Genomic DNA, 13113 nt, shown 5'->3' with positions numbered 1-13113 from the left:
CAGTGAGACTAGTGAGTGTACCTGGATGCATACTATCTTCATGAATTAATGCAAATTTAATTGCCTCTTCCAGCGTCTTAGGTAAACTCTGTTTTACTTCCTTTTTACAAGTTTTATCTAGTCCCCTAATTAATCCTCTTGTTTTTTGGAATTCATCTATTCCTTCCAATTTGAGGATTATCTCACGATATTCCTCCAGATATGTCAGTAGGGGTCGTCCCTTTTGTCTGACATAATCCCAATCTTCCCAATTTCTTTCCATTTCATTTTCAAGAAGAAATTATTTCAAAAAGACGGATTCAAATTGAGCCCAGGTTTCAGGTATTTTATTTGCCTCCTTTAAAGTTCGCCACCACTTATATGCTTTGGGCCCCAAAGTTAAATTAGCCTCCAGTGCTTGGAGATGTGGTGGGGTATTTTTTAATTTATGTAAATCTTCCCATTTTTGGAGGAAATTAAAGATTGTGTCTTTATTCCTATCTTTTTCCTCCCCGTAAAATTGAGGTGGTTTCATATTCTTTAGAACTGGATTATCCCTCAATTTATGGTAAGATTGGGATTCCTTAGGATCTCACATAGTCACATCTAAATCTTTCGATGAAGATGGGACATCCGAGGTTTCTATCTTATTTTTATCTCTTTCCAACAATAAAGTTAATTAAGATTTTATTTCAGTGAGTGTTTGAGTTAAAATTTCCATTTGAACCCCCTGAGCTTGCACACGAGCAGTAAGATCATCAAATTGATCTCGTGTAGCAAAAAATTCTTCCCATTGTTCTTCTTGTATTTCTGGTTCATGGGGATCTACCATAGGTTGGTCCCCAGAACTAGAGCTTTCCATTACCCTTTCTTTCCCTTTTTCTGCCATTAATACACTGGAATTGAAAAGCAAAGCTAAGAAATTTGCATACAAAGCAAAGTACTTCCCTGATTTTAATGGCAGGCAGTGGTTCTTGGTTTGGAAAGAAATCCGAAGAGTAAGGAACAAATTTTATCGCCCGAACAAAGTCGGTCACACAGAAAATGGAGCTTCTTTGTAGAACGACTAGTATTCAGCCCCCTTCTTTAATAATCACGTTGGTCATCAATGTCGCTTTCCTAAATTTGCTTCCTGCTGAACCTGTACTTGTGATATAAATACAGTCAAGGCTGAAAAGAAGAAGTCCGAACACGCAGTCGACTGATCAAACACGTATCAGAAAAGAACTTCAACTTCAGCCCATGAAAAGGAGAAGAATGTGTGTTTTGTTGGTGTGTTCATGGAGGGCATTCACAAACAGGCGTAGCCAGGATTCGGTGGCCCACGATCAGCTTACACGTTTTTTAAACAGGCATAAAAAAAATGGCTGCCCTTTCGATACGTTTCGTGACCACAATTACACGTCACGTTAAGTTTTTCGTGACGTGTCACGTCACGTCTGACCAGTGGCTTACGGATCCATCGACTGTTGTCGACTAAATGAAAAGCGGACACTTGACGTTTAACCAACGACTTTACGGTCCGTCGACTGTCGACTGAACAGATTGCGGGCACTTGAGAATCCGTCACTGCCCTTTCGTTGAAGATCTCCAGGAATCTTCACAGCTCTGATACCAATGAAAGATGGCTTCGGGAAAGACAGAGAAAAACGATGAAAACCCTGAGCACGAGTGATTCTTCTCCTCCCAACCACGCCTAGATAAGTGCTGGCACCTCTCACACGTTTTCCTCTGCCAGCCGTCCACTTTTCTTGAGTCCTACTATTCTTGGACTCTCTTACTCTCTAGGCTCCCCTTAACCCCGTTCGGGCGCCCAAGAGCCCGAACGGTCATTCTCGTGCATGTTCCCCTAGATTTACCTTAATGTCACATTAAATGTCACTTTAATGTCACATTCCATATTTATGACCTTAACGTGACATTAAATGTCACTTTTAATGTCACATTAATGTCACACCCATGTATGAAATGAGTTTCTTGGCAACTATGCTATGTATTTGAGGTGCTTGTTTGCGGCACTACATTTCCCATGTGCAACACTAACCATCATCTTCTACAAGAATGAGAGTGTTATCACACTCATTGGTAACCCCATCATCAGTCAACAAACGAGGCACATTGCCGTGCATTACCACTTCACTAGAGAGTAAGTCGAGCTAGGTACCATCCATCTAGAGTCTCTGCCATTATCAAATAATTTTGTAGATATCCTAACCAAGCCAAACCAATTCTACAGTATCTTCTGCCACGGATCAGCATGGGTGCTCCCTCCTCTTCTGCTTCAAATTGATGGGAGCAAGGGGTTCCCTTTGGCTTCCCTTCGACTTTGAGAGAAGAAAGCCTTATTCTCTTGGAGGTGACAGGATTTTGATCATCCGCATCATCAAGATGACCATGATTGTAAAAGGGCGCTTGGACAAGTGAGCGATTCCCCTACAAGGGTATTGTCCAAGTGGCACCGTTGCATAGCATTTTGCATGACCATGATGTTTTGTATTGTCCTTTGCACTATCCCATACATTGGCATTTTGTTCTCATAAGCATGCATCTATGCACATTTATCCCTTTTCAGTTATGGCTTTGGATTCACCATATTTGTGGCAACTTCCATGGCAGTCTCCTAAGGCAATCCCCTTGCTTTCTTCACCGTATACCCCCCCATATCTTTTCTTCATCATCAACACCCATAAGTGGTCGGGAAAACTTGTCCATTTTGTGATATGTTGGGTCTAATTATCCCTTTTCATTTCCCCTAGGGGCACAAATTACTCAATAGGATGAAACTATCATTCAAAACACTCTACCCAAAAAAAAAAGCTCAATGTGGTTCCATCTGCCTTTGCAAGTCTCATAGGCCACTGGGCAGTCGATGAGCACCCTTTGTCCAATACCTTGGCCTCTCTAGGGTGATCACTAGGGCTCCCTTAGTGGGATAACAATCGCCTCTGTAGTGTTGGTAGGTCATTGTGCAACTAACGAGCACCCTTTGTTTGATGTCCTAGCTACTATGGGGTTGGGACACCTTGGGCTAAAAGAAAAATTGGCCTTGAGCTATCTTGACTATCCCTTTCTAGCTATAGTTTTGGGCCTAAGAGAAGATGTTGAGCTAAAAATGCATTCTAAACTCAGCTCTTGATTGCAGCCCCAAAACTTAAAATTACCAAACTTTTTCTGAAAAGAAGCATGATCCTAGAGAATGTTTGTGTCCCATAAGCCAAACCCTAATTTGGGAGGACCCAACTATGTATAAATAGACAAGTTGTTCTTCACTCAACCTTAAAATTGTTTTGCAGATTTTGCAGGTGACTCTCTCTCCTGTACACACCCCATTCGTGAGGATATCTCAGTTCGAGCTGCTGTCTATTGCTGTCCAACACCAGGCATCTACTATCCAACCATCTACATCAACCGGTGACCTGTTTTCAGCCTGCGTTCACTGCCAGATTTGCTGCCGCTACTGCTATTTGTTCCCTGACAGCTGTCACCATCCTGCCACATAGCAAATCTGCCAGCATTTTGCTATACCTGGAGCCAATTGTACTGCCACGTGGTCTCTCAGCCTGCGGTTTGCTGACTGCACACATCACCAGGCTGCCACTTCTTCATTTCAGCCAATGTTTGCTGATTTTCACTGCTACCTCCCCATCTATCAGCTCCAGCTCTACACTGCGACATTTCTGCTGCCAGACATTTCTAGAGGCTCTCTGTTGCATTTCAAGATCCATTAGAGTACGACACACTCTCGAACTCATACTCTCTACCCAGGTCCTTGAGACACAGAAATTATGGGGTCAATATTTCACCTTTGCATAGTGTGTTTGCTGCATTGAGCATCATATACATTTAGCATTCATTATTCATTCATTATCTTCTTTAGTGTTCATTGTCTCTAAGTTACCCTAACCCTAGTTGTGTTATTTGTCAACATGTGCTTTGTTGTACGATTGTGTTTGTTATTTGCAGATGAGTATTTCTTTACCCTCCTAGCATCCCAAACATCCAAGGTACTGCTTTACACAAGACACCAAGAAGGCATATAGAAATGCCCTATATGAGAGATTATATCCAAGGTACCACTTTACACAAGACAATTCTTTAGAAGAGCTCATGAGAATCTTATCAGCTCAACAACCTAAGCATTCCCATGTAGCAAGGTATTATAGATTCAAAAGGCAAGCCTCCACATAAACAACTAGTATGATGAGGATGTCAAGATACACAAGCTAAGAGAGATCTCACTTTGAATTTGCACACGCAGAGTGGCAAGAATACTCTTCCAATGCCTAGTGTATAAAAATAAATGTAACTAGTTGGCTAGAGTTGAGGCAAAAATTTACCACCTATTCTTGGGACAAGGCAACATGAGGGCTTCAAGGTATCACAAGTTGGTGCAACAATGGAAGCGTAGAAAACTTTTGTAATAGACTACACAACACAAGAGAGGAGAGAGAAGAGAAAACACAAGACCAAAGGAGCAGTGCAAATCGAGAATTCAAAGATATGCTCACGAAATGGAAAATCCATATACCAAACACGAGACATTCACTTACAATAGTGAATCACTAGTTGTGTGGGCACTGGCACCGGCTTCCTCTCTGCAACAGGACCTATACTGGAAGTCTGCAAGTGAATGATAACTGAGGAGGAGGGAGCCCACATATGTATAGGCATAAAAGAATCACAATAATGCATCACATTGGCCAACATCATAATGACCTAAGAATGCAGTTGGCCAACCAAAAAATGCTAAAAACCAAGATTATAAGCACTAGAAAATGCCTAATATAATATATTATGCCTAGCTGACTAATATACATGCACAGTCTCACTCATGAGCTAACTAATCTACTAACATCTTTGCTCAAATCATGGGTGGTCTGATATAATACAACGATACAATGATTACACATCTGTCGATGTCCATCATACTAGCTCCTAAAAATAGAGAAGAATCATAGCAACTCTCTATGTCTATCACACAAAGCCTTGCGGTAGCATATATAACCATCCTGTCAACAATGCCTCTGAGCATACATGACCATGGATTCCCCACCTTCATCCAAACTACCAAAATGTCCTCTCAAGTGAGCTCAAACTAGAAGCTAATCTTGCTCTCTATCATAAAATAGCCCATCATGAATCTGGAAATCAATCCTAGCTCCAGGATTTCAAAACCTGCCAAACTTCAGTTGATGCGTCAGGGAAGTCCCTCTTTGGATCTTATGCACCTATACACCTATATAGATGAGGCATACCTGCCCCACCTCACTACCCTCTCACACTCCCTCTCTAGGACTATAAGAGTCATGAGGGATGACCGCATCACCTACACTAGAAAGCAACAGGAGAACCAACCAACCCTTTCCCCTTCTTTGAAGAGGATAAACCCTTCCGCACCTTGGCCTTTGCCTTGGCCGAAGGATCCGATTTGGAGTCTAAGAAGGATGAGGATGACTCGTCTAAAAAATTCAGATCTTATTTCTTCTTCTTCTCCTTCTTCCGCGAAGCTGTTAACTCCCTACAGTCCTTATGCAAATGTCCCTTCGTACCACAGTGATAGCATTGGGCCTTCAACTTCTTGTCAACTCTCTCTAAAGTTGCAAATGCCTCATTATGGCCACCATACTGATATGGAAGCCTTCTTTGTAATCTCAAAGATGCCTCATGCTCAAGCAACATTGAGGATATATAGGTAAAAGTGACTGTTGTCGATGATATCTAGGCCTGCAAAGCATTGGCTACTCCATCAAACTCCAAAGCACAATCCCAACTAGATGAGCCTCAGGAAGCACCGACTACATGTGCCCAATGTAATCTTGTACTTGCTTAACACAAAGTAAGAAAGACTAGATAGTATCATTTGGCTCGAACTTCATCTGTTGGAGCAATCCATAGAGAGGCGTTCTACATAGTTTATGGAGCCTCGTACAACATCTGAAGCTTCTCCTACCACTGAAGTTCCTCTATAGGAGGTGACCCCTAATAGAACCTCTTTAGAGATAAATCGGAGAAGAGTAGAATACACACGAGCATCATCAGAATCCCATGTAAGCACAACTTCTTCGTGGTTCATAAGGTCCCAATCATCTAGAAGAGGAATGGGAAACTGAGGCACCTCTCAATAGCTCCAAAAACCGCATACCATAATTGCTTCTACACAAACCATGCTTTCATGACAACACTATGAGATAGTCAGGGCCATGAAGTTTGTCATCAGTAGAACAACAGCATGTTGCCATTTGGAGAGAACAAGAGGAGAAGGGAAAGAAAAGAAGAGAAATAGAGAGAGAGTACAGCCAAACATGGCACAAACTGCACTGAATATGAGTTCACACATAGTGAATAGAGACAGCAAATCGCAAAATGACTGCTGCAAGAAGGGAAATTTTGATCAAACACAGCTGGAAGATTAAGATTACAGCCAGCATGACCTGCAGATACTGTCGCCTAGCTTGCACAAGGTTTGAAAGTGAAAAACGCAAACAGCTAAATGAAAAACACAGTCGGTCCAAGCATTAAATGCAGCCGTACAGCAAGCAAATAATGCAGAAAATCAAAAGGAAGACAAAACACAAGCAGCAAATGACTTAAAACAAGCCAATTTGCTTCAAATTGAAGCTGCTTGGACAACAAGCAGCAATACAAAACTGATCAGCAGCAGGAACACGTGAGGATAAACTGTCCACAGCAGAAAACAGCACCCAAAGCCCAAACACAGACGTCTTATACCATGTCAAAAGTGGGTGTAGCAATGGATAAACTACACAACACTAGAGAAAAGAGAGAGAAAAGAGAAAACACAAGAACAATGGAATACAGCAAAGAGGGAATGCCAAGATATACTCCAAAAAGGAATCCATATACTAAACATGAGACGGTCACGTACAACAGTGAGTCACTGGTTGTGTGGACATTGGCACCGGTTCCCTCTCTCTAATGGAAGTCTATAGGTGAATACTGAGGAGGAGGAAGCCCATGTATATATAAGCATAAAATAATGTCAATAATGCATCAAGTCGGCCAGTATCATACTAGCCTAGGAATGCAGTCGGCCAACCAAAAAATACCAAAAACCAAAATAATAAGCACCAGAAAAATTCTTTAAGTAACCTATTGTGTGTAGCCCACTAATACACATACAGATACTCACTCATGAGCTCACTAATCTGCTAACAGAAGGATGTTCCAAAAGAGAGGCTTCATCATACTAAATACCACGCATGATTCATGGACCTACCAAATATGTGTTCAGTAGTCAATTTTGGTCACATGCCCGAAAAAACATACATACAACGCTCTATTTAGCATATCAGTTTGTGACTCATTTTCCAAGCTTCAGCCACACTTTTTTGTATACGCAACCTTTGCTTTGCCATGTTCCCCGAGTGCTATCAAAGCTTCATAATAAAAGCACATGGCCAAGAGGCATAAACTATCTATTGTAATCATGTGCAATAGTCAAAGCTTTTGATTCTCTATATTCTCTATTAGTCACTTGCTTACAAATTTCATGTACTCTGTTGTGTACTCTTTTCTTACACAGCCGCCCCACAATCAACCACACACATCATGAAAAACAGATCTCATACTGAAATTACTGTGAATCAAATTTGAGACAAACAATGTAATGCAAGTGCACCAAGACAACCTTAGAGCATAATAGAGGACTTCAATATTGTGACAATGGAAATAGCCTACCAATAATTAGTAAAGAAAGATATGGTACCAATAATTAATAAAGAAAGATATGGTAACATAAGTTCCCCAAGTGGTATCGAAGCTTCCTAATAGAAGCACATGACTGGGAGGCATAAGCTATCTATTGTAATCGTCTACAATAATCAAAGCTTTCAATTCTCCATATTCTTTGTTTGTCACTTGCTTACAAATTTCCTGTACTCTACTGAATGCTCTTTTCTTACACGGCCACCTAACAATCAACAGCACACAACATGGAATACAGATCTCATACTAAAACTATTGTGAATCTAATTTGAGACAATCTAATGCAAGCGCACCATGACAACCTTAGAGCATAATAGAGGACTTCAATCTTGTGGCAACACAAATAGCCTGCAAATAAATAATAAAAATAGATATTGGTGACATATTTGCATGTATACATACCAAGAATAACATAGTATCCTTTAAGTGCAAGAGCTTCTGCAACTGCTTTACCAATGCCAGAAGATGCCTGTATGTCACAAATTATAATTAAGTTAGCTATTCACCAGCCATACCTTGACTCCTAACAGCCTGCAAAGATAAATAATGAAGCAGCAGTTCCACCTCATTGCCGTAATAACATGGCAGCCTGCAAATTTCATATTCAGTTAGAGGCTACAATTCTTCTCCAAAAATCAAGGTTATGGCTGTCCCTGCCAAAGACGATGGCTGCCTGGCTCTCAACTACTCATGGAAGCCTCTCCCAACCTTTGTATTATATAAAATTTCGAGGACTTCCTTTCTAGTTTTCTGTCTTGGGCTTTTAGCATCCAGCTTTCTAGCTGAATTCCAGATCTCCTTGAGTTTTTCAGCTTTCAACAATCAGAATTCGAATTTGGTATTTCAATGTACCCTCAGATTTTGCAAAAGCAAGTCTCTTTCTTAGTCAAATTCAAAAGTAGTGAAGTTTCCAGATGATCCTTTAATAAAGGTGCCTCTCTCTAGATCATCACGTTTTGAACCTATCAAAAAATGTGCTTTTCAGAACTTGGCCAAGTATTTGGCCTGCAAAACTGATTTTGGTTAAAGTATCAATGATGCATGAATGAATACTTTGCACTTGCACCACCCAAATAGAGCAACTTAGTCATAGATCCACTTTTAGGCATCATCCAACTTTTTACCTGGTGATCACAAGAAACCCTAATCGTGCACAGGCAAGAAAAGTTCACGCAATGTCCATATCTCAAAGATATCAAAAAACAACATTTAAAGCAAGTCTCAAATGAATACATATTGCAAGATGAGAATTCCTCCTTTAGTATCATTAACTATCAGTTTTTATAATAACCATAGTTGCCAAGGGTTTTTGAAACGGGTTTCATAGATTTCATACGAGTTTCCTAAAACATTAGAAATGAGTTTCATTCAAGATGGAAGAAGACTATTATGAGCTTTATACCTTAAGAGTATGACTCATGTGATGTAATTTATCATAGTTCAAAATCCTATACAATGCAAATGGAGATTCAACATAGCATCCACATCATCATGGTCCATTGTCCATGACAATATTAGCTTTAATTATAGAAGAATCCAGCAATATATACATACATCATAGACAGCAACTCAAGAAAATTTCTTGCAAACAATGCCAATGTCCATGTCATTGTGCCAAATGAATCCGTGACAATTGTTAATTACAAAAGTTCAAACACATTTTTTAGGGTAGGGCCTTTTTGGGAATTTAAAATAGGTGTTTCCTAGGTTTCTAAAATGCCCAGGTATGAAACAAAGTTTCCTAACCTTATGAAATGAGTTTCTTGGTGATTATGATAATAACCAAGTCCCTTGGTTGTACATCAAAGTCTAGAATAAGTGCTAGTTTTGATAGGCTTCTACCATGCTAGCAGTTCCTTGCACAAGCATAAGGCAAGGCTTATTGCCTCTACATCTTCTACATCAAGTTCTTGGCACCTTAGCCAACTTCAACTCTGTCTCCTCCCTCAACATTGACATACATGGTTTGAGATGGGGTTGTTTTCTCCACACGGTATATTCAAGTTTCCACTTGTCTTCATTGTCTTCAACATCAACAACCCTTTCCTTTTGTACCCATGCATTCATTCCTCCATTGTAAAAGGGCACGTGGAAAAGTAAACAATTCCCTTGCAAGGCACTATCCAAGTCAAACCTTGCTACATGAGTACACCCCTAATTGCATTTCCTTTGCACAACATTGTGTTTTCTGATTTGGGCACTTGGACGGATGAAAACATGTGACAAAAGATTTCAGCGTGTCTTCATTGTCTTCAGGTTTCGGCTTGTCTTCATTGTCTTCAACATCAACATCCCTTTCCTTTTGTACCCATGCATTCATTCCTCCATTTTAAAAGAGCACATGGAAAAGTAAACAATTCCCTTGCAAGGCACTATCCAAGTCAAAAACCTTGCTACATAAGTAGGACCCTAATTGCATTTCCTTTGCACAACATTGTGCTTAACAGTTGAACTTAGAGAGACTCAGAAACACAAAACACAAAGTGTAGAGTGAAGGAATAAATCAGTGAATTGAATAATACAATGCATGTCCAAAGAGCAAAGAAAAACTCAAACCACTCTCTCTCAAGGAGCAGGCTGAGTGGAGGGAGTTGATGGAGATGGCCTCCAAAAGATCCCGAAGCAGCACACCACCAAAGCTCAAATGTCAAAGGATGCCACATAGTCAAAGATCAAGAAAACACAATTGTAGTAGTCTCGAAGGAGTGATCAGCAGCAAACACAACCTTTGGAGGAGGAAACGCAGTTGTAGGAGAACCCCAGGAGATGGCCTCCAAAAGATCCCGAAGCAGCACACCACCAAAGCTCAAATGTCAAAGGATGCCACATAGTCAAAGATCAAGAAAACACAATTGTAGTAGTCTCGAAGGAGTGATCAGCAGCAAACACAACCTTTGGAGGAGGAAACGCAGTTGTAGGAGAACCCCAGGAAACAGGGTAGCGGCAAATCTGATAAAAATGCAGTAAGTAGATTGTCTAAGTTGATGACGTCAGCCAAGGTGGCTTGACTAGCAGCAACGGTAGCTGTAGCATGTGCTAAAAATGCCAAACAAATGGCTGGAAACTGCTGATACGTGATGACATCACAGTTGAGCAGCAGTGAGGCAGCAGCTAGGCAGCTGCAAGGTGGCCTGCTGTGGAAAAAATGCAGCAACCAGCAGTCGATGACGATGTGGCAATAGGTGGAGCAGTTGCCACCAGGTGAAAAGGCATACGACAGGGTGAAGGTAGCAATTGTGTGGGATGCAAAGCAGCTAGAAAGATCCCCTATTTATAGACATGTGAGCCAACCAAATGTTTCGAGTGGCACCTGAACTATCTCAAGTGGTGCTCAAACACTTTAGGTGCATTTAATATTTGATTTTTGGAGATGTTTAATGAGCTAAGGGTGATTACTATTGATTATGCCTTTGTTTCTTAACCACCCCTCTCAACCCAAAAACTCATTAATCTTAATTCTCCTCCTTAACGGGCATTCACACCGAGAGCTTACCCCGAACTACCATCAAAAGCCTCAGCAAGCCCCTGTTTGTACTTGCACTCTAATAGAGCCAATTTCCAACAAACAGATTGCTATACGCAGTCTACACGAACAAAGTATTCATTGGACGAAGGACGTACTCGTAAAAAAAGAAGAAAGATCGCAAAAAGCCATACAAAAAAAAAGAAGTAAGCCTTGGTGCACTTTGACTACCCAATGGCCTACCAAGACTACAAAGGCATTGAGGAATTACCCATATTTTAACCCAAGCGGTCCCACCCCAAAGCAGCCAAGGTATTGATCAATGGGTGCACATCAGTTGTCCAAGAACCTATCAAAACTATGGGGCACTGGAAGAGCCTATCAAAACTATGGGAGCAATGGTTGTCTTCCCTCAAGAGCCCAAGTATTTCAATTTTTCGTGAGTTGTTTCTTTTCTTTTGATTTTCTATCCCCATAATATTGTTAACAAGTTTTTGATATGGAAAAGGAATGGTTTACTCACATGTTTGTCAATAGGGAGGAGTACCCAACAACAGACAAGGGAGTCAAAGATGAGGAATGAAATGGTGAGGATGGTGGCAATTCAATCATGACAATTAGAGATCAATGGATGTTGTCTATATCCGCTCAATGGTGTCAAAGTGTAAAGCATGTTGCACAGTGCATGGTGTTTCACTTGAGAAGACGCTCATAAATACAAGTGTCCCATTTCCAAGTGCAGCAAAAACATAAACACAATACATATGCAAAAGGAATATGCAAATACACACATAATCATGCAATAGGGTCCACTCCAGCAATGCCCATCCAAGGGTCTTGTCACATGTCCTTTTACAATAGACTCTATGAACTGAGATGTCCTCCGTGTAGGGATGTGGGCAACAGAGGAAGGTAGAGCTAGCTGGAATGAGGGATTAAGGATGCTAACATAAATCTCATATTTATAGAGGAATGGGGGTGTATTTGTCCTATTATCAAAAATAAGCCATTCATTTTTTGGTAATTTTCCATTAATTACTTTTTGGGGCTGTTTTAAGGAGACTAAATTAGGGGTTCATGCACGATAATTATGGATCCATTCCTAGTCATAGACTTACAATTCATTATATTGTGAAACAAATCTCTCATTGCTGTACTACAAAAGCTAGCATGTGGACATTAAAGGCACAAAAGCAATGGCATCTCATAGTCATGAGAACTATGCATCAACATCAATCTTGGTGGTTTTACTACACTTGAGATCCGTCCACGATGGCGGATGACACTCTTCGCGAGAGTCAATGATTGTTGCACAACTCCACTCCTTGAGCACCCATATTTGTATCTTCTTCATCATTCATTTCATTACTGCATTTGTTCATCAAATACTTCTTCTTCTCTTTTTGCATTTTGTGTTCTTGTCTAAGTTCACTATGTTTTAATCATGTTTGTGCAATCTCAATGTCTTCTCTACAAACCCGTGTAATGTCTCACATTTTAGAAACTACACATCCATAGCGCCTCTAAAGGGATAGATACAGATTGACAAAGGGGGGCTTTGAAGTTCTTTCCCTTTATCTTTTTGATAAGCATAGAAATAAGGAATGCCCATTCTGGCACCTAGGAACGAATTAACGCATTCCAAGAGGATTGAACCTGTGAAACACTAACGGAATGCTCCAGCCCATTCCAACCCCGTTTCTTGCCCACTCCCTATTTGGAATGGCCGTTCCAATATGGCCTTTTTTTTTTAAGTTAAAAGTACCTTAATATTCCTATCATTGCACATTCAAGAAGCCCCCGCCACTATCATGGATCTCGACTGGTCCTACCTGTTGTTTGGGGCAATCGTCAACCAACACCAAGTTGCATGTGTAGCAAGTCACATGCACGCTGCCCACACCTCTCTCTCTCTCTCTCTCTCTCTCTCTCTCTCTCTCTCTCTC

General features: G+C 40.7%; 1 protein-coding gene across 5 annotated transcripts in view; it reads right to left on the bottom strand.

Annotated features, from left to right (window-relative positions):
* LOC148016470 (uncharacterized) overlaps positions 1-13113 on the bottom strand; it is a 201062-nt gene that overhangs the window by 182555 nt on the left and 5394 nt on the right. For all 5 annotated transcript variants that reach the window (XM_087664333.1, XM_087664331.1, XM_087664334.1 and 2 more), the window contains exon 3: positions 8107-8173. In XM_087664333.1, coding sequence (XP_087520459.1) covers positions 8107-8173 — 67 coding nt within the window. The remainder of the gene's footprint in view (positions 1-8106; positions 8174-13113) is intronic.

The sequence above is a fragment of the Lygodium microphyllum genome, chromosome 23 (genome assembly GCF_053477565.2).
Source record: "Lygodium microphyllum isolate KBCC chromosome 23, Lygodium_microphyllum_v1.1.10, whole genome shotgun sequence".
Lineage (NCBI taxonomy): Eukaryota > Viridiplantae > Streptophyta > Polypodiopsida > Schizaeales > Lygodiaceae > Lygodium > Lygodium microphyllum.
The sequence above is the reverse complement of the archived record's forward strand: the minus strand, read 5'-3'. Positions and strand labels throughout refer to the sequence as shown.